At 33.2% G+C, this 22,116-nt stretch overlaps 1 protein-coding gene across 13 annotated transcripts in view; it reads right to left on the bottom strand.

Moving 5' to 3' along the window:
- Nucleotides 1–22,116, bottom strand: part of Msp300 (Muscle-specific protein 300 kDa) — a 204,422-nt gene that overhangs the window by 27,245 nt on the left and 155,061 nt on the right. For all 13 annotated transcript variants that reach the window (XM_065499429.1, XM_065499430.1, XM_065499435.1 and 10 more), the window contains 3 exons: nucleotides 8,522–22,116; nucleotides 3,768–3,878; nucleotides 10–174 (listed from right to left, as the gene is read on the bottom strand). The exon at nucleotides 8,522–22,116 is cut by the window's right edge and continues 18,697 nt beyond it. In XM_065499429.1, coding sequence (XP_065355501.1) covers nucleotides 10–174; nucleotides 3,768–3,878; nucleotides 8,522–22,116 — 13,871 coding nt within the window. The remainder of the gene's footprint in view (nucleotides 1–9; nucleotides 175–3,767; nucleotides 3,879–8,521) is intronic.

The following is a 22,116-nucleotide window of genomic DNA, read 5'->3' as shown; positions in this document are numbered from 1 at the left end:
TTTACTTACCGCTATCATGGTAATTCCTTGTTGGGTGCGTCTCAACAACAGATCTATGCGATCTGTTATTTCATTCAACAGCCTTTCAGTGGCTGGATCTGTTGGCAATGACTGACTTAAGGCTTTCAATCTTTGGGCTTCCTGTTCTTGATATTCTAGATTCTCTTGGATTATCTATAGCAATGTTTAAGGGGAAGAATAAAATATAACAATGTCTCTTATTTTACTTATTTAAAGGGTAATTCCAAAAACAAATCAACTAATAATTTTATGGATTTATATCCAAATTCATATTCAAATTCATCCATTCATATTCGAGTAGAGTTTTTTTTTGCCAAAGGTACTTTTACAAAACTGTTCTTTTTAAAAATGGCTACTTTCTTATAAGGTATGTTTTTTAAATAGGTCTTTATTAAAAATGTAGTTTTTGAAACGTTTTTAAAAGGTACCTTTTAAATAAATATTTGTAAAAAGGTACTAACTTAAAATTATTTTATTAAATAGTACTTTTTAACAATTATAAAAATATTAATTGTTAAAAAGTACTATTTAATAAAATGGAATTTTAATTTTTTTTGATTTTTTTTAAAATTGTACTTAGGGTACTAAATGGGTACTTTTTGAAAAACAAGATTTCTTCAAAAGGAGTTCCTTTAAAATGTTTTTTCTTCAAAAGGTATTTTTTTAAAAAGTATTTTCTTAAAAAGGTACTTTTTTAAAATAATTTGCTTAAAAAGGTCCTTTTTTAAATAGATATTTTTTTTAGTACTTTTTAACAATTAATATTTTTAAATGGAAATTTAAATTTTTTTAAAGGTACTTTTCTAAAAATGTATTTTTTATAATTGTACTTTGGGTACTAAATGGTAATTTTTTAAAAATCTGATTTTCATTAAAATGTTTATTCTTCAAAAGGTATTTTTTTAAAAAGTACTTTCTTAAAAAGGTACTTTTTTTTAAAAAAAAGTATGTATTTTCTTACAAAGGCACTTTTTTAAATAGATATTTTTTTATAGAAAAGTTTTTTGAAAAGATACTATTAAAAACAGTTTTGATTTATAAAATTCAATTGCACATTTTGTTAAAGTTGTCATAATTTCGAAACAGGGCCTTTTATTTCAAAATCAAAGTTACAGGGTTGAATCTAAATGCTGTAGTGCCGAGACGTGGTAAAATTTATTTCTATTTCTTAAAGAATTTTTAATAAATATAATTGAATTTTATGACCAGTATATAATATCCACAAAAGAATAGATGCTTTTGGTCTAGTTCCCTAGCCTGTCATATAGTAAATCTGTAAAATCTGAAAATTTATTCACTCCTAAAACATCACGCGGTTAAGCGGCAGGTCCCTTTCATATAAAGAGTTAGAATTTTAACCAATTACTATCAATTGGAAACTTGTTAAATGTTCTGTTCCCTCTAGGGTAATTGCAATATTAAACATTTAAAGCAAATGTAGAAAATTAATTTGAGAACACCTTATTTGTCGAATTACATAGTTATGCCAATTTCAAAAGAAACTCAAGGAGGCCATTCGGCACAGCCGAATCTTTATACACCCTTCACCAAATTATACTTTAAAATAAAAATTAAAAATATTTTTAGGTAAAAAAAATTAAAAAAAATTTTGGTTTTCAATTTTTTTTTTAATTTTGTAAAATTTTTTTTTAATTTTCAATTTTTTTAATTCATTATTGAAAACATTTTATGGAAAAAAATTTTTTGGTGAAAAAAAACTCAGGTTAAAAAATAATTTTTCCCGATTTTGACACATTGTAGGTCCGATTTATTATGGCGTTCTAAAAGATCTTTGAAATATCTATTATTAGAAATCCATATTCTCATTCATATTCATATTAATGACTTAGTAATCAAGATATCGATAAAAAATAGGTAAAAACTCAAGGTTGCCGTGGTTTTTTCCTTATATCTCAGCCATTTGTGGACCGATTTTCTCGATTTTAAATAGCAACCGAACCGGGTCTATAGCGGATATATTGATGTATAAATCATGTATGTTAGTTATTTAAGGGCTAAGGAAAGTTGATTTCAACATACAGACAGACAGACGGAAAAGGGAAGGACAAACTTATCTATAAACAAGTAAGAGAGCTATATTCGGCTGTGCCGAATTTTATATACCCTTCACCAAAATATACTTTAAAATAAAAATTTTAAATATTTTTAGGTAAACAAAATTTAATTTTGTTTCCAGTTGTTTTTTCGAAATTGTTTTTTAATTTTTTTTTTTTAAATTTAATTTTTTTTTGAATTTTAAAAAAATTTTTTGGTTTTTTAATATTTAGTGAAAAAAAAAATTCGGGTTAAAAAATATTTTTTACGATTTTGACCCATTGTAGGTCCAACTTACGGTCTTATATACGTCGTTGCACAGGTCTTTGAAATATCTATCATTAGATTCCATATTGTCTATATTAATGATTTAGTAATCAAGATATGGGTCAAAAATCGAGGTTGTCCTGGTTTTTTCCTTATATCTCAGCCATTTGTGGACCGATTTTCTCGATTTTAAATAGCAACCGAGCCGTTTCGGAGATATTGATGTATCATTCGTGTATGTAAGTTATTTGGGGGCTTCAGAAAGTTGATTTCAACACACAGACGGACATGGCTATATCGACTCCGCTCCGTGGGGTCGCAAATGAAAAATGTAGAAATTACAAACGGAATGACAAACTTATATATACCCTTGCCACTCATGGTGAAGGGTATAAAAATCCCAGTTTACTTATACGGAAATCATCTTGTCTTAAATAATCTGGTTTCCAAGTAAGGGACTGATTTAGAAACACGAAATGAAAACAGGGGCCGAATTACCGCACTCGTGATCGAATGATCTATCGTATCGAAAAATGATTTCGATATCGTAATTATAACAAAATGTACTAAAAATCATGCTCGTATTCTCAAATCAGAAAATTACGATCGAATTTACTCGATATCGAATGCGGTAATTCGGCCCCAGTTTTAAAATTTTTATATTAAAAACACTCGAAAATTATTTAGAAATTTATAAAATTTTGGGAAATTGATTTTTTCTAGAAGATTTTAACCCAAATATTATAAAAATACCAAAAATTCAATTTGTAAAAAAATTTAAAAAAGTACCCTTTGTTCTGCGGCTCCTCAAATATTGTTTCAAATTAAAATTTAATATTGATATTTAGGGAAATGTTTGAAACTTGTGAAAGTACCTTTTAGTTTAAATATATCAATAAATTTAATACAGCTGAATATGTTTTGGAATTACCCAAAATACTATAATAATAACATATAAATATAATTAAAAATACATATTTTCGTATAACTAAACCTATCAAATACATCCTACTTAAAATATTTATTTCAATATTACAAATTTGTGTGACTTTTAATGTGTGAATGAATGTTTTTTTGTTAATTGTATAAATGTTGTATGTTTTCAAAGTTAATAACGTTCCTTTTTCAAACAGCACATTCAAACATCATACGTTATTGGAAAAAATAATTTCTTTTCTTTTAATTCTTTTGCTTTATTTTTTAATATTTTTTATTTTTGTGATTGCTTTAGCAGTTTAACAAACAAAATAAACTTTTCTTATGGGAAAAATATATGTATTAATATTTTTTTATATTTTTTTGAAAAAGCATTTCATTTGTCAGGATGCTGTGTTTAAGTTTAAATTTAGGTTTTTATTTTTTATTGTTGGTGTGTAGTAAATTAAAATATTGAAATAATGTATAGAAAACATTCACGAACTTACCTTCAAACCCTGCAGCATACCATCCAAACTGTGCTGTGGCAAGTATGCTAAGGCCCCTTCGACTGTCGTTAGCGATTGAAGCAATTCGTCAACCTCTTGGTTTATAACATCCTATATATGTGGGATTATTATTTATTTATGAAATTTAATTATATATAAAATTAGATATATGGAATGTTTTTTAGATAAAATAATTAAGTTCAAGACAAAAGTATAACCAACAATCAATAAACTGGCTTAAAAAATATGGCTTAAATGTTGGCAGAGCGCCATAATACTAAAATAAAGATTTTAATAAAATTGTTATAGAAAAGCTTTAATAGTTCTCTAATTAATTTAGCCATAAAATATATTATAGAATGTAAATTTTTAAATTATTTATTTTTTATGTAAAAAAATCTTTAATTTTGTAGTTATGTCGTTCTGCCAGCAACTGGGAATTTATATACAAATAAACTTAAAAGCAAGGCAAGGGGGTAGTAGGATAACAATAAGGGCGAAAAATAATTCCTATTGTTATTTTTTTCCATAAACAAATTGATGGTCTTGTGATAAAACCTCTTAACTGACATTTTTTTGTTTCAACAATAGTTTATTTATATTTGTCTTAATAATTTAAATTAAATAAAATATCAGTTACCAGGTTCCATTATTTGACCAGCGATACGTTTATGTATAAATGTTTGCCTGGGGTATATTTACAAGTCTTACATGCAATTTTTTTTTTTGAACTCTTAGAAAACAACTTAATTAAGGGATATAGTAAATATAATAAAGGGGGGGGTGTAGGTTAACAGAAATCATGCGCATTTAATTTGGTAGAATTTTAAAAATTTTAACAGCACACACATACACAAAAACTGGCAACTACAACAATTCATTAAATATCAAGATTAATGTATGTATTCATTAAATCGTTCTCAATCCAATGATCCTTATGGAAACCTAATCATAAAACACTAATCTAATTTGATGAAATATTCTAACAAATTATAATTTTCTATATACATATGTACATAAAAACCTATTTTTCGATTCTTAATGAATTTTATTGAAACTCAAAACTTTTTGCTAAAACGATCGTTAATATTTTGCACCATATTAAGATATTTCATTTTGATGAATTTAATTACTTTTTTTTCCAATTTAAAAAATACAGTTTTGTAGTATATTTTAAGAGAAAATTTGCGTTCAAATATTAATTACGTACTGAAATCTTAAAATCTTGTTACACATGTCTTTATAGCAAATATGTATGCTCAAAAAATTCTTAAATGCAGACGTTGTATTTTGAAATTATTATTCTATTTTTAAAAATCTCACATATTTGCATAAAGTAAAGAAAATTCGTATACTTATAATAATAGTATTTTTGCATTTTCTTAGCAATATGCTGCTGCTGTTCTATTTCCACTTGCCACAAGCAATGAAAAGTTAATGAACTCCTATGCAAAAAAAAAAAAATAATGTGTGGCGGCTTATTAAAAACCATTCAAAATGTTGTCTCTTATATGGTGCACACGATCGTCGTGTATATCTTACATATGAGAATATAATAATATTAAGGTGGATCGTTTGGCAAACACATGGTTGAATATAAAGTTTGTTATGTTTTTGAAGTTTTGTCAAAATATTTTGAGTTTTTTGCTATTAGCGTAATGAACTCGATTATATTGAATTAAGATCTATTTTGTGACTCCATAATGAAATTTAATTTAATGATCATTCTAAAGATCAGTAAAACATTACAGTTTAAAAAAAAACAGAATTTTACGATCTTATGTTTTATTTCGAATGTGGATAATGATCCTTCTAAAATTATAAGAATTGCAAAAAATTTGATAAAATTTGCCAAAATTGTAGGATTTTTTATGACATTTTTAATTTATAGAATTTCATGTCTTATTTTGAAATACTATAATGAAATTTGATTTACTGACCTATCTAAAATAATCAATATATATCACAATTTTCAAGAAATTTTTAAAAAAATTTTAGATTTTTCAGTTTTGTATGTTTTATTTTGAAATTTTATAATAAATTTTTTTATTATTAAAAAGGTATTTTAATGATCCTTCTAAAAACATATCAATCATGAATATACAGCCGAAGTTTGCATAAAATTTGAAAATTTTATAGAATTTTTGTGATATTTTTTAGTTTCTATATTAAAATTGATTATTATTTGACACAAATTTTAATGATCCTTCTAGAAATATATCAATCATGATCATGTCACAATTTCCATGGAATGTTATCAAATTTCAAACAAATTTAGATTTTTTTTTAGGTCTGTATAATTTATTTTTAGAAGTTCTATATTAAAATTGATTATGATTTGGAAAAAAATTTAAGATCCTTTTAAAAGGATGAACATACTGCAATTTGCATGAAATTTTATAAAAAATTTTAAAAATTTGAATTTTTTGTTATTTTTTTAAATTTTTAGGTCTGTATGAATTATTTCGAAGTTCTATAGTATATTAAAATTGATAACTATTTGACATATAAAACATATCAATCGTGAACATACATATATGGTCCACATTATATGAAATTTTATAGAAATTCGAAAAAATTTTGAATTTTTTGTTTTATTTTTTTAAGATAAAATTCTTTGAAACAAATTTTAATGATCCTTCTAGATATATATCAATTATGAACATACATGTGGCAATTTAAATGAAATTTTTTAAAATTTCGAAAAAATTTTAAATTTTTTGTTTTATTTTTTAAAATAAAATTATTTGAAACTAATTTTAATGATCCTTCTAGAAATATATCAATTATGAATTAAATTTTTTCGTTTTTAAGATGAAATTGCTTATTTGAAACAAATTTTAATGATCATTCTAAAACAACATTTCTGATATTTCTAAAATTGAGAAAATTTTTAAAAAAATTTCGATTTTTTTTTTGTGATATTTTTTGATATGAAAGTTCTGTTCAAAATTATTATAAAAACATATTAATCATGATCACATATTAAACAATTTGAGTAAAATTTCATAAAACTGGATACATTTGTTGATCTTTCCGTGATTTTTTTTTTTCAAAATATTTCAATGACTTATAAGGTTTTTGTTTCCAAATAATCAAGATTTAAGAAATCATTCTTATAAAATTGGATTTCCTGAAATATAAACCGAAATGTAAAACTCTTTTTTCATCTGGACTTAGCTTTCGCAGGATTATGGCAAGAAAAACAAATATTTTCAAAATCCTTAACACAAACCTTAAAGATTATTTTCAGAGGAACACTTCAAATCTGTTCCCAATCAAGCCACCTTAATATATTATTGAAATTTGAAAAAAAAAATTGTATTTAAAAGTGCTACTGCCGTACGGTGATGTTGTGTATGTGTAGGTTTCTGTGTGTATATTGTGCTTTGTATTTGAAAAATATGAAAATTGAAAAATCCAGTTTGGAAATTATTCATATTTGCAGACTTCTTCTAAAGCTTTCACAAAAGAAACAAGGAGTCCGAAAGAAAACAAAAAAAAATTACATTTCAATTTGAAATTGTTTTCTTTTAAAACCCCTGATGACATACCAGACTTTCTAGAACATTTGATCAAGTGTCAGCAGGACAAAATCAGCAACATACTAAATACATTGTTTGTTTTTCAATACTTTATATCATTTCAGCAAATGTATGAGAAAGTCTGACAGTAACATCAACTGTCAGTGGCTCTATGATGAAAGAAAAGTGAGACAAATTCAAAATATTTTCGAATAATTTCCATATTTCTCCTCTTTCATTATAGAGCAACTGTTTCAGGATTCTTATATGTTTTGCTAAAGAAAAAAAGTAAGCAGCTTATTAATAAATCTCCAACTGGATCAACTACTGGTTATTCTGAATAAGTTAAACATGCGTTGTTTTGGGGGGTTAAATTAACTCTTGGTTTTGGTTTTTTTGTTTTTTAAATTTTGTTAGTTTTTATTCATAAATATTCTATAAACTCTAAACTACATACTAAATTAAATGCTAAATTTAAGGACACATTACCATTTTAATATATGTATATATAAAGAGGTTATTTAAAAAAGAAATTAGTATTTAAACTCAAATAAAACTCAAAACTAAAAAGTAAATAATAATAAAAAAAATAATAAAGAGAAACAAAAACAAAAAAATATATATAATAAAAGTAAAGTGCAAAAAATGTATTAATATGATTACAGACAATTATATAACAACAATAACAGTTAAAATTTTGTTATGTTTGTTTAAAAATTTAATAAAAATTTCTTAGATTAACAAACAAACATAAGTACATTCATTTTCAAGAAAATTTATACAAAGGATTCAGAAAAATTTAGAGAAATGCCAACATAGCAAGACTTGCATAAATAGAGAGGGAGAGAAAACTTACAAACTTACTAATACTTTTTCACAATAAAGAGTTTTAGTATTTTTGCAATTGGCAAGTTTGACATTTGTTTAAGATTCTGAATATTTTTTTTTTTTTTAAATGTTTAGCATTTCTCTAATTTTTCTTTAAAATTTGTTACGAGTTTAAAATTATGTTGTATATTATTAGTAGTATAAATAACAAGAATGAATCAAAATAGGAAATTAATGCAATATATTTAAATGGTGTGACGTTTGGTGATTTCAAACTGTTTGAGTTTTTCATTGATCACACCAGTTAAAATGATTTAAAAGCCATAAACATAGACCAAAACCACAAAGAAAAGCGGTTATTATTAAAATTAGCAAGAAACGTATGCTCAACGTTATTATCACCTTCGCCTGTTGTTGCTGCTGCTGGCGGCCGAGTTGTACACCCGCACCGGAAACAGTTGTTGTTGTTACTGTTGTTGTGGTTGTGGTACGTCTAATAGCACTGGCCTCTGGAGGACTGGCAATAAACTCAGGCCTATAGACCTCATCGGTCACCGTGGTCGTTGTTGTGGTTGTTTCAGTTTGTGGTTTATTTTCAGATGGCCTTGTCTCGATCTCGAGATGTTGTGTAACTTGTTGTGGTTCACCTAATGTTGTTGTTGTTGTGGACTCTTGTGTGGTTGTATGTTGTTGTAGATTTGTAGCTGTGACTGTTGTAGTGGTAGTGTTAGCACCTGTTGTTGGTGTCGACTCTACTGTATCTACTGTTGAGGTCACAATTGTTGTCGTGCTTGGTTTTTCTTCTTCCGTTGTTGTGGTTGTTGTCGTATCTGCTGTTACCGCACTTACCACGGCCGGCACTAAAGTGCCAACAACTGCTGGCAACAAGGCAGCTGCAGTTGTCGCTGCTGTCTGGAGCGCCGTTGTCGTATCAGCCGCCACATTTATTAGAGTGGTAGTAGTAGCTTTAGCTAATGGTGTTAGTTTACAAGCAAGACTTACATTTTGATTGTTGGAGCTGTTGGGGGAATTGGGAACGGGAGCAAGGGGGGATGATGGGGATGTTGGGGTTGTTGGAGTTGTGGGGATTTGTACATTTTCCGAGAGTTTTAAGTCTGTTTCGGGAATGTTTTGTGAAGGTGTAGCAGTAGTTTCTAATTCTTTATGTTCAACTAAAATTGTGGTCTTTTCAATTGTTTCATCTGATTGTTGTTGTTCGTTTTCACCCTCTAAAGCCAAATACGAACTTTGGTCTCGCCAATGGCCTATACCACCCGGTAAGTCGGTGGACATGTATTGCGAAGAGCAAGAACCCTGACTACCGCCTTTGTTCATGTCATGTTCAGGTGTAGGCGTGGCATGGCCACTACTATCACTGCTAGGACCACCCTTATCGTCATCATCTTTGGGTTTACGTATTTCTGGTAAGTCAGTACGGTTGGCACCACTTTCGTCATCGTCGTCGTCGTCATCATCGTCATCGTCGTCTTCGTTGTCACTGTCATGTTTAGTTTCGGTTTTCTTTTTAAGATCATCGAAATTGTCTGGTTTGTCTGTATCTTCAGACTTTGTCAAGTTGTCCAATTCGGTCAAGAGTTTCTCGTTTTCTAAAACGCATTGCACCTCCTTAGGCTTCAAGTCATTAGTGGGCCAACTGTCCAAGGACAAATTGTAGCACAATTTATCTACTACATCACTACTACTAGAGTCAAGTTTAGCTACACTTGATTCTAGTACATCAGTCTTTTTCACAACGTCAGAGGTTATTAGCGGTTCTTCAGTCTTAATGTCATCAGTAGTCGTTTCAGTTACTACTAATGTCTTAATGATAGCAGAGGCATCAGTAATCGTTTTGGTTACTACTGATGTGGCCAAATATGATTCATGGCGGGAGGCAAGTTGGTAATAAGAGACAAGCTTAAGGAAATTGTCAGCAAAGAGATTGCGAAGTAAATGATTTTCATCATTTGAAACGTTTAAGGTCACCGGACTAACATCCTCTTGAGCAGAAGGAATTTCTGAATTACCACTATCGAGCAGAGTTTCAGAAGGCACTAATTTATGTTCGTCGATATCACACTTGCTTTCTACAATAGAGAGCTGTTCAACGGTTTCATTGGCACTTTGATTATCTTTTACTTCCTGTTCTTTGAGAGCATATTCGTAGGTTTCATATTTCGTTGTCCAATACTTGTTGACTTCCTGGTACAGGTTGTATTTTAATTCATCTTGTTGTAATTCCTTAACATCTGCATCACACACTACTACCCATTCATCATGGGGAATTGTTTCAGCTTCTGTTGTTGTTTCAGTCACCTCTGGAACCACGGAGGGTTCTGTGTGCGAGGTGACAACTGTGGACACATATGATGATTGGTTATCCACATTCTCTTCTGGAGTATATTTGTGACTGGTAACTGTTGTAGTAACATAAGATGAAGATTCTTCAGTTGTTTCAATGGGAAGATTCTTGTGTGTTGTTGTTACTGTGGTTGTTGATACATAAGTTGTAGATTCTTCAGTTTGTTCGACTGGTAGATCCTTGTGTGTAGTTACAGTAGTTGTAAGATACATTTGAGAATCCTGTACATCGGATGGTTCTTCAGTTTGGGGTTTTGGTTCTTGGAAATCTGTCAATTTACTAACTACTACAGAAGACCAGGAAACAGGTTCATCTTCTGGTAATTCTTCCTGTTGTGGGAATACAGTTTCATTGGTCTTTATAAGAGCAGACCATGATGTTGGAGTTTCTGTTGGAGATCTTACGGCCACTTCAGGCATCTCTTCTTGTTGTTCTGATTGAATAACTAGTTCGAGAGGTTTCTCCTTTGGCTCTGGTTTCAATGTAGCTGACCAATAAGATGTTTGAGAAATAAAGGCATCATCTTCAGTTAATTGGCTTTCAGGTTGTTGTTCATTCGTTGGCTTATCAGTTGGTTGAGAAACTGTTGTCAATAAATCTTTTTCGACTGTAACTTTGCTAGTAGTTTCTTCAATAGTTTCTGTAATTGTTTTGGAAACAATATCTACATGTTCAGGTTCAACGATATCATCCTGCTCTTTAGGAGCTTCAATTTCTTGTGCAATCTCTGTTACACTTTCAGCTTCTGTAACCGGTTCAATGGCTTTGGGTTCATCGAGGACAGTTTCTTCAGTATTTAGAAGTACTGTTTCTGTTACAATAATTTCTTCACCTTCAGTAAGTTCTGTTGCAGGTTTAGTTTCTGTTACCGGCTCGATATCTACATGTTCAGGTTCAATGATTTCATTCGGCTTTGTAGGAGCTTCAGTTTCAGGTGCAAGTTCTGTTGCACTTTCAATTTCTGCAACCGGTTCAATGAATTTGGGTTCATCATAGATAGTTTCATCGGTTTTAACAAGAGCCGCCCAGGATTTTGGTGTTTCTGTGGGTGAATGAACTGGAATTTCGGATGTTGATTCTTCTGGTTTGGGAATGACAATCTTTTCAGGTGTCTTTGATCTGCGATCATGTTTTAATGTAGCAGACCAATAAGAAGTTTGAGATATAAATCCACTATCTTCCTGGAATTCCCTTTCATTTTTCAAAAATTCTTCTGACAATGAATCCTTTGTAGGGAATGACTTATCTGTTGGTTTAGAAATAGTCAATAACTCCTCCTCGACTGCAACTGCATCAGTAGGTTTAGGTTCAACGATCTCTTCTGATTTTGTAGGAACTTCAAATGTTTTAATTTCATCATGAGGACTGTGAACCTGGGTTTCTTTTGTTTCAGTTACGGTGGTAGAAATTATTTGTTTCTCCTTGGTTGAAACTGGTTTCGCAATTTCCTCAACAATAGTTCTTCTACTAGGGGAAACACTGTGTTCAGTTTTCTTTTTAGGTTTTTGTTTGGTTTTCTTTTCTTTCCTTTCAGGATCAATTTGAACCGTAATTAAAGACTTTTCATGTACTGGCATCATAAATTGTTGTTGTACAGTAGTTTGGGCTTTCTCCGATTCGGTGATTACACGGATTTTTTGTTCCGGTTGTGGAACATTTTGTGCGGCTATGGCAGCCCACGAAAGTCCAGGTTGTACAGTAACTGTGGTTTTCTTAGGCTCTTCAACAACATTTGATTTATTGTCTACATGAGTTTCTACTATTTGTTCCTGCACGATTTCTACAGTCTTTGTAATTGAATCAGTTTCCACGACTTGGTACTGATCGATGTTAGATTTTTGAGCTTCTTTTTGTGGTTTGGATTTAGGCAATTTTTTGTCAGATTTTCTAGATTGGTTGGAGCGAGATCTTGAACGGTTAGAGTTTGAACGCGATCTTGACCTTACCGTTTGCCAATCGGAAGATTGTGGTACATCAACAATTTGTTCCTGTTCAGGAGCTTCTGTTACCTTAATAGTAGGACGTTGTTCTTTACGAGATGTTCTGGTAGTGGTGGTAACCGAAGTTGTTATTGTTTCAGCTAATGTCGATGCAACATTTAATGATTCATCTACGGGAACTCTTTGCACAATGGCAGACCATGGTGTATGTTCTTTTGGTGACAAAGGCTGATCGTTATCAGACTCAATTATGTCGCGCCAACTCATTGAAGTTGGTTCTTCTGTAGGTACCCATTCTTCATCTTTAAGATCAGTGACGATTCTTTCAATGGCTGAAACCATTTCAGTAGATTCAGGGAATGATTCTGGTACTTCAGGCAAACTTTCAGCAACACGAACTTCTTGATGTTCCGGTTTAGTAATGGATTTTTGTAGAACTTCGGTAATTTCAACGGTAGCATTATCGCTGACTGTCTCTGATGTGGTAGGTTTTGTGTCTACTGGTTCAGGTGCTGAGAATTTGGTAACGTAGTGGACTTTTCCCTCTTCCGTTAGACCTGATTTTCTTACGACTTCGGCATATGTTTCGGACAAAGACCATACAGATTGTGGTGGAGCAGTTGGTTTTGGAAGTGGTATAACAATTTCTGTAGGAGATACCTGTTCATGTTGTACATCCAATTTAGTTTCAGTTTGTTTAACTTTGGTCTTCTTGGATTTCTTCTTTGGCTCAATTTCTTGCTCAACTACAGGTTCTTGCAATTGTTCTGTATTGGCATCTATGGGTAGCTCGAAATGTTGAATTTCCTCAACGACAGTTTCAACAAAAACTTGCTGTTGACTGTGTTCAGTTGTTGGTGATTCAACAGCCGGAATACTTTCAATATCACGTGATTCTTCATTTAAAGTAGATTCTTCTTTGTATTGAGGTTCTTCAACTTCTTGATATTGAGGTTCTACTGGTTTCTCGTGTTCGACTGTAACATCTTCTGTAACTATTTCTTCAACTTGTTTTACCTTTTCTGACAATGTTTTCTGTGGTTGTTGTGCTTCAGATTTAATAAAATCTGTAGTTTGACGTTTAATGTCATGTTGTTCGGTCGTCAAATTCTCTTTCAACATTGCAGCCCAGGACATTGTAAATTGAGTTGTTGTCGTTGTTGATTGCAATTTATCATCAACAAACTGTTGAGGTATTTCCGTGACAACTTCTATTTGTTTTTGTTCTTCAGGTTGTTTTAGGTGCTCTTGGGGAGTCTTGTCTTGTTTTTCTTTCTTAGGTTTCTTTTCCTTCTTCTTTTTGGGAAGCTGATTGTCATCTGTTGCCGTTACAACATCTGTTGTTTGTATTTGTTGAACATCCTCAACTACACTTTCAACAATAACATGATCTTCAGTTACTTGCAATTGAGTGTCCACTTCCTCAGTTGGAGAAGCTTCCATTGGTTGAGGTTCTTCCTGTTGTAAATGTTGAGGTTCTACAGCTTCAGTGAATTGGGGTTTTACATCTTCTTTATGTGGTTGTTGTTTTTCAGATTTGATTAAATCTACTGTTTGATGTATAATATCATCTTTAGGAAGTTGTTCTGATTTCAACATTGCAGCCCAGGACATAGTTGTTATAGTTGATGTAGTTTGTAATGTATCATCAACGACAACTTCTGTTGTTTCCTTGGGTTCTTCGGGTTGTTGTTGGGGAGTCTTGTCTTCCATGGATGGTTTTTCCTTTTTAGGTTTCTTGTCTTTCTTCTTTTTGTGAAGTTGACTGTCATCCGATACCTCAACTGTCATTTCCTGAATGTTTTGTGTTACAACATCTGTCGTTTGTATTTCTTCCTCAGGTTCCTTTATCTGTTCTTGGGGAGTAGCAATCACATTGTCTTCAACGGCGGCCTTTTCCTTTTTCGGTTTCTTTTCCTTCTTCTTTTTGGTAATTTGATTATCATCTGATACTGTAATTGTTTCCTCGATGTGTTGAGTTTCCTCGACGACACTTTCGACTACAACATTGTCTTGAGTGATTTCAGCTACAGGCAATTCAACAGGGGAAACGCCTTCTACGTCTTCTGAATTTTGTGGTTCTACAGCTTCAGTTGGTATTGATTTCATCTCTTTTTTCTGAGGTTCTTGCATTTCAGATTTTATGAAATCAGCAGTTTGATGTTTAATGTCATCTTTAGGAAGTTGTTCCGTACTCAAATTCTCCTTTAACATTGCAGCCCAGGACACAGTAAATTGTGTAGGTGTCGGTGAAGATGGTTTAGGTTGTGGAGCGACAATTTCTGTTGTTTGTTTTTGCTCTTCCGATACCTCAACTGTTATTTCCTGAATGTTTTGTGTTACAGCTTCTGTTGTTTGTATTTGTTCCTCAGGTTCTTTTGGCTCTTCTTGTGGAGTAACTATCATTTTATCTATAGCTACTGGTTTTTCCTTCTTAGCCATCTTATCCTTCTTCTTGTTTTTGGGAAGTCCATTGTCATCTGTTACTGTAACTATTTCCTCGATGCTTTGTGATATAACTTCTGTCTGTTTTTGTTGAGTTTCTTCAGCGATTTGTGGTTTTTCCTCTACCAAGAATGGAGATTCTACAGTTTCAATAGGCTGAGGATTTTCATCTTTCAACATTACAGCCCAGGACATGGTAGATGTTGTTGTAGCTGGTACTGTTGGCAATTTATCATCAACAAACTGTTTAGGTTCTGCTACGTCTGTTGTTGGCTTTTGTTCAACAGGTTCATATTGGTGTTCTTCCACAGATTGTTTTCCCTTTTTATGTTTCTTTTCCTTCTTCTTTTTCTGAAGTTGGTGATCATCTGATACTGTAACTGTCATTTCCTCGATGTGTTCAGTTTCCTCAACAACAACATGGTCTTGACTGGTTTCAGTCAGTTCAAAAGTGGAAATATTTTCAGTTTTCTTTTCAATATCACGTATTTCATCACTTGGCTTTTCTGATAAAGCTTCGCCCTTTATAAAATCGGCGGTTTGGTGTTTAATGTCAACTTTAGGAAGTTCTTCTGCAGTCGAATTATCCTTTAACATTGCTGCCCAGGACATGGTAGATGGTGCTGTAGCTGGTAAAGTTGGCAATTTATCTTCAACAAACTGTTTAGGTTCTGCCGCTTCTGTTGTTGGCATTTGTTCAAGAGGTTCATTCTGATGTTCTTGGAGAGTTTTATCTTCCACGGATTGTTTTCCCTTTTTAGGTTTCTTTTCCTTTTTCTTTTTGTGAAGTTGGTGGTCATCTGATACCGTAACTGTTGTTTCATCGATCAGTTGAGATTCCTCAACGACACTTTCAACAACAACATGGTCTTGACTGGTTTCAGTTGTCTCTACAGTTTGATATTTAATATCAACTTTAGGAGGTTCTTCAGAAGTCAAATTATCCTTCAACATTGCTGCCCAGGACATGGTAGAGTTGGCTGGTACAGTTGGCAATTTATCATCAACAAACTGCTGAGGCTCTGACACTTCTATTGTTGGGTTTTGTTCTACAGGTTCATTTTGCTGTTCTTCCACGGGTTGTTTTCCCTTTTTAGGTTTCTTTTCTTTCTTCTTTTTGTGAACTTGGTGGTCATCAGATACTGTAATTGTCATTTCCTCAATGTGTTTAGTTTCTTCAGTAACGACATGTTCTTGACTGGTTTCAGATACTGACAATTCAACAGGGGAAATATTTTCAGTTTTCTCTTCACTATCACGAATATCCTCCCTAGGCTTTTCAGATACAGCTTCTCCCTTGATAAAGTCGGCAGTTTGATATTTAATATCAACTTTAGGAAGTTCTTCTGAAGCCATATTATCCTTCAACATTGATGCCCAGGACATGGTAGAAGTGGTTGTAGCTGGTACAGTTGGCAATTTATCATCAACAACCTGTATAGGTTCTGCCACTTCTTTTGTTGGCTTTTGTTCAAGAGGTTCATTATGATGGTCTTGGAGAGTTTTATCTTCTATGGATTGTTTTCCCTTTTTAGGTTTCTTTTCCTTCTTCTTTTTGTGAAGTTGGTGGTCATCTGATACCGTAAGTGTCGTTTCATCGATATGTTGAGTTTCCTCAACGACACTTTCAACAACAACACGGTCTTGAATGGTTTCAACAGTGGAACTATTTTCAGTTGTCTCTACAGTTTGATATTTAATATCAACTTTAGGAAGTTCTTCAGAAGACAAATTATCCTTCAACATTGCTGCCCAGGACATGGTAGATGTTGTAGAAGCTGGCACAGTTGGCATTTTATCATCAACAAAATGTTGAGGTTCTGCCACCTCTGTTGTTGAGGTTTGTTCAACAGGTGTTGTTGGCTTTTGTTCAAGAGGTTCATTGTGATATTCTTGGAGAGTTTTATCTTCCACGGATTGTTTTCCCTTTTTGAGTTTCTTTTCCTTCTTCTTTTTGTGAAGTTGGTGGTCATCTGATACCGTAACTGTCGTTTCATCGATCTGTTGAGTTTCCTCAACGACACTTTCAACAACAACATGGTCTTGACTGGTTTTAACAGGGGTTATATCAACTTTAGGGAGTTCTTCTGCAGTCAAATTATCCTTCAACATTGCTGCCCAGGACATGGTAGATGTTGTAGAAGCTGGTACAGTTGGCAATTTATCATCAACAAAATGTTGAGGTTCTGCCACCTCTGTTGTTGGGGTTTGTTCAACAGGTTCATTTTGGTGTTCTTCAATGGATTGATTTCCCTTTTTAGGTTTCTTTTCCTTCTTCTTTTTGTGAAGTTGGTGGTCATCTGATACCGTAACTGTCATTTCCTCGATGTGTTTAGTTTCGTCAACAACAACATGGACTTGACGGGTTTCACTCAATTCAACAGTGGAAATATTTTCAGTTTTCTTTCCAAAATCACGTATTTTCTCAGTTGGTTTTTCAGATAAAGCTTCGCCCTTGATAAAATCTGAAGTTTGATGTTTAATGTCAACTTTAGGAAGTTCTTCTGAAGTCATATTATCCTTCAACATTGCTGCCCAGGACATGGTAGAAGTGGTTGTAGCTGGTGCAGTTGGCAATTTATCTTCAACAAACTGTTTAGGTTCTGCCACTTCTGTTGTTGGCTTTGGTTCAGCAGGTTCATTGTGGTGTTCTTGGGGAGTTTTATCTTCCACGGATTGTTTTCCTTTTTTAGGTTTCTTCTCCTTCTTCTTTTTGTCAAGTGGTTGGTCATCTGATACCGTAACTGTGATTTCATCGATATGTTGGGTTTCCTCAACAACAATATGGTCTTGACTGGTTCCAACTACTGGCAATTCAACAGGGGAAATATTTTCAGTCTTGTTGTCACTATCGCGTATTTCCTCACTTGGCTTTTCTGATAAAGCTTCACTCTTGATAAAATCGGCAGTTTGATGTTTAATGTCAACTTTAGGAAGTTCTTCTGAAGTTAAATTATCCTTTAACATTGCTGCCCAGGACATGGTAGGACTTGTTGCAACTGGTACAGTTGGCAATTTATCATCAACAAACTGTTTAGGTTCTGCTTCTTCTGTTGTTGGCTTGGGTTCAGCAGGTTCTTGGGAAGTTTTATCATCCTCAGATTGTTTCCCTTTCTTAGGTTTCTTCTCCTTCTTCTTTTTGTGAAGTTGCTGGTCATCTGATACGGTAACTGTAGTTTCGTCGATATGTTGAGTTTCCTCCACGACACGTTCAACTACTACATGATCTTTACTGGTTTCAACAGGGGTTGTTTCACCTTTGATAAAATCTGAAGTTTTATGTTTAATGTCAACTTTAGGAAGTTCTTCTGAAGTTATGTTCTCTTTCAACATTGCAGCCCAGGACATGGTAAGTGGTGTTGTTGTTTGTACAGATGGCAGTTTATTATCAACAAACGGTTTAGATTCTGCTGCTTGATTTTGTTCTTCAGGTTCTTGAGGAGTGTTATCTACCACTACTGGTTTTTCCTTTTTAGGCTTCCTTTCCTTCTTCTTTTTGGAAACTTCATTATCATCTGAGACGGTAACTGTTGTTTCCTGGATGTCTTGTGTTACAATTTCTGTTGCTTGTGTTTGTTCCTCCGGTTTCTTATGCTCTTCTTGAGGAACATCATCCATCTTTTCTTCCAATGGTTGTTGTTCCTTTTTAGGTTTCTTTTCTTTCTTCTGTTTCTGAAGTTGAGTGTCATCTGAGACCGTAGAAGATGTTTCTTGAATAGTTACTGTTACAACTTCTGTTTTAAGTTCTTCAGAAGAAACAACATCTTTTTGTGGTTTTTCAACGTCATCAACTACATCGACTGGTTCTTCAACAACATTCGAAACAATTTCTTCTATAGGTTTGAATGGTTCTAGAGGTGCGGAATATGGAAGGTTGTCTCTTGTCTCTGTTGTTTCTTCAGGTTGTTCTTGGGGAGTGATAATCTTGGAATCTTCATCCTTTTGAGGTTTCTCTTCTTCCTTAGTCTCGACATCAGTTACCATAGTAGACGTTACTACTTCTGTTGTAGACGTAACAACATTTGTTGTCGACGTTATGACTTCTGTTGTAGACGTTACAACTTCTGTTGTCGAGGTTACATCCTCTGTTGTCTGTTTCTCTACTTCAGTTGATACAACTTCTATCTTCTGTGTTAGTTCTTCAGGTTCTTTTACGTGTTCTTGAGGAGCAACAACATCAATCTTAACCTCCAATGTTTCTTTATCCATTTCAGGCAGCTTCTCATCCGTTAACTTTTGCGACAATTCCTGAATGTTTTGTAGCACAATTTCTGTTGTCTGTTTTTCTTCTTCAGGTTCTGTATGATGTTCTTGAATAGTTGGCGAAACTTCACGGTATTGCTTTCCACTATACATTTGCTGTTCAACTTCTGCTGCTGCAGCTGACCATGACCTCATGTATGTAGTATTAATTGTATGTTCTGTTTGTTCAACTAACACATTTTGTTCCATGATTTCTGGTTTTTCTTCCTTAATTGTTTCAACAACATTTTGTACAGCAACAATTGGTTGATTGTCGACAGCAATTTCTTCAACTACAGAGATATTTTCACTTAATTCAATTGAAGTAGGTTTTAATTCTTCAATAGGCTTCTCATTTTGTACTTCAAGTACTTCAGTAGCTTCTACTGAGATTTGAGGAGCATCATCCATTTCAGGTGTAGGCTTATGATCCTTTACTTCCTCTACAATTTGTTCGGTGACTATGTTTTGAGTTGTTTCTGTAATAACTTCTGACCATGATTTTGTAGGTTCTTCCGGTTGTGGAGTTACGACAGCAGGTAGTACTTCCTTCACATCAGTCTTTTTGTCAGTTTCTTGAGGTAAAACTTCCACTTGCGTTTTGAGCTTCTGTTCTTCTACTTCCTCTACAACTTGTTCGTTGATTATGTTGTGAGTTGTTTCTGTAATAACTTCAGACCACGATTTTGAAGGTTCTTCTGGTTGTGATGTTTCGGTTGCAGGTAATACTTCCTTCATATCAGACTCTTCATTGACAACTTGAGGAGTGACGTCCTCATGAGTTGTTGGCTTATGATCCTCTACTTCCTTTACAACTTGTTCGATGACTGTGTTTTCAGTTGTTTCTGTAACTAATTCTGACCATGATTTTGTAGGTTCTTGAGGTTGAACAGTTTCGACCGGTGTTAGTACTTCCGAATTATCAGTTTCTTCAAATGCTTCAGTAGCGACTTCAACATCTGATTCTTCCAGTTGTACTGGTGCTGGACTTTCTTTCTCAACGTTTGATTCTGGTTGTAAATCTTCGATGTCAACATCTTCAATGGGTTCAATAGGTTGCAAAGGAACTGTAAATTGCTTAACTTCCGCTACCTTAGGTTCGGTGCTTTCAACAGATACAATTTCTGGAATGTGTTCAGCTATTTGTTCTTCTTCACTTGTTTCATTGATTTCCTTAGTAATATTGAATGTTTCTTCTACAATAATATTATTTTGCCTCAATACGTCTTCAGTAGAAGTGAGAGTTGTTTCTGTTTCAATCTTTTCTTCAGATACAATAACTGGAATTTCTTCCTTAACAATTGCTTTATCGACCACATCCAAAACACTTTCTTCTAAAGGTTTGAATGGTTCTAGATGTGCGTTATATGCTTGGTTGTCTGGCTTGTTAGCGGCTTCAACTGAAGTTGTTAATGATTCAAAAGGCTCAGGCTCATCTTCGTTGAGAATATCTGCCCAAGATTTGTTTTCTTCAAATGTGGTAGTGGTTGTTACAATAGTACTTTCAGTAACTGTGCTTGATGTTTCCTCTTGATCCTTAACACTATCAGTTACCAAGACTAATTTTTCTTCATCCACCAAAACATCAGGTTTCTTTGGTGTTTTATGTTTCTTTTCCTTTTTGTGTTTGGTAGGTTTGTCTTGTTCTGTATGAGGTTTCGGTTCTGAAACAACACTGGGTTGTGGCACAAATTCTGTAACCAATTTTTCCTTTTTAATTTTATCTATGCGATGTGGTTCCATTTGTTTTTCTTGTTGAATGAAATCAGTGGTTTTCTTCTTGGCATCGAAAGTTTTCTTGGTGGTTGTGTCAACAAATGCTTGATTGTTCTCTTTCAAAATATCTGACCAGGATTTAACGGAACTAGATTCATGTTTTTCTTGTGGCAGTTGAGATGATTTGGTGGTAGTTTCGATTGTCTTCGTTGTTGTTACCACATTTTCTTCCCATTCATCGTCACTAATGAGCGCTGACCAAGATTTTTCGACAACGTCATCATTAGGTTGTGGAGTCTCAACGACAGTCTTCGTTTCTTGTAGATCAGTAGACTTATCGACTATATCGTGTTTAACATCTTGCTCAACATATTCAATACTAACATGTTGTGTTTTGGCAGGTTTTTCAGTTAACTTTTTCTTAGATTTCTCACGTTTTGGTTTTTCCTGGGGTAATTTTCTTTCCGACGTTTCCGTAACAACAACAGTTGTTGTAGGTTTCTTTGTTTCTGAGGTCGCGGGAACATCAACAGCAGGTTTGCTAACAATAGCGGACCAAGATAAACCGGTGAATTTAGGTACATCATGTTTTTCCTCCAAAGGAGCTTGTACAGTAACTGGTTTAATAGTATCAACAATTTCAGGCTCAAGAGGTACCACTACATTTTCCTTGTTAACCTGAGTTTTATGTTCCTCAACAGTTTCGGTCACATGTTTGCGTGAATGTTGTTTCCTTTCCTTCTTATTTTGCTTTTTATCATTCTTATGTTCTACATGAGGCTTTTCAGCATCAGGAGTCTTAACTTCATCCAAAACCTCTGGTTTACGCAAATCTTCGGGTGTTGGTTCGACAGCTTGTTGCAGTATCGCAGACCAAGACATTGTTGTACTATTTCCAAAGGAATGCTCAATGTTCTGTGTAGTAGTATTAATTGTAGAAATTTCTTCAACAATTTTAACAGGTTCAGGTTCGGGTTCTGGAACAACCTTTACGGGTTCTTTAGTTTCAACTTTGATGAGTTCTTTAATTTCAGGTTTATGTGGCACATTTTGTTTCTTTGGCTTTTTCTCTTTCTTCGGTTTAGTATTAGTGCTTTCAGTGGGTGTAGGAATTTCCTCAACTACTGGCTCCGAAGCTTGTTGTAGAATAGATGACCAAGACATTGTTGTAACTGTATCTGTTTGGGATACAATTGTTGTCGAAGGAAGTTCAGGGGTTGTGGGTTTAGACACTTTAGTTTCTACTACCGTTTCCTCAACTTTAGGCTCAATCTCGACAATATTCAAGGGCT

Source organism: Calliphora vicina, chromosome 2 (assembly GCF_958450345.1).
Source record: "Calliphora vicina chromosome 2, idCalVici1.1, whole genome shotgun sequence".
NCBI classification, from domain to species: Eukaryota; Metazoa; Arthropoda; class Insecta; order Diptera; family Calliphoridae; genus Calliphora; species Calliphora vicina.
The sequence above is the reverse complement of the archived record's forward strand: the minus strand, read 5'-3'. Positions and strand labels throughout refer to the sequence as shown.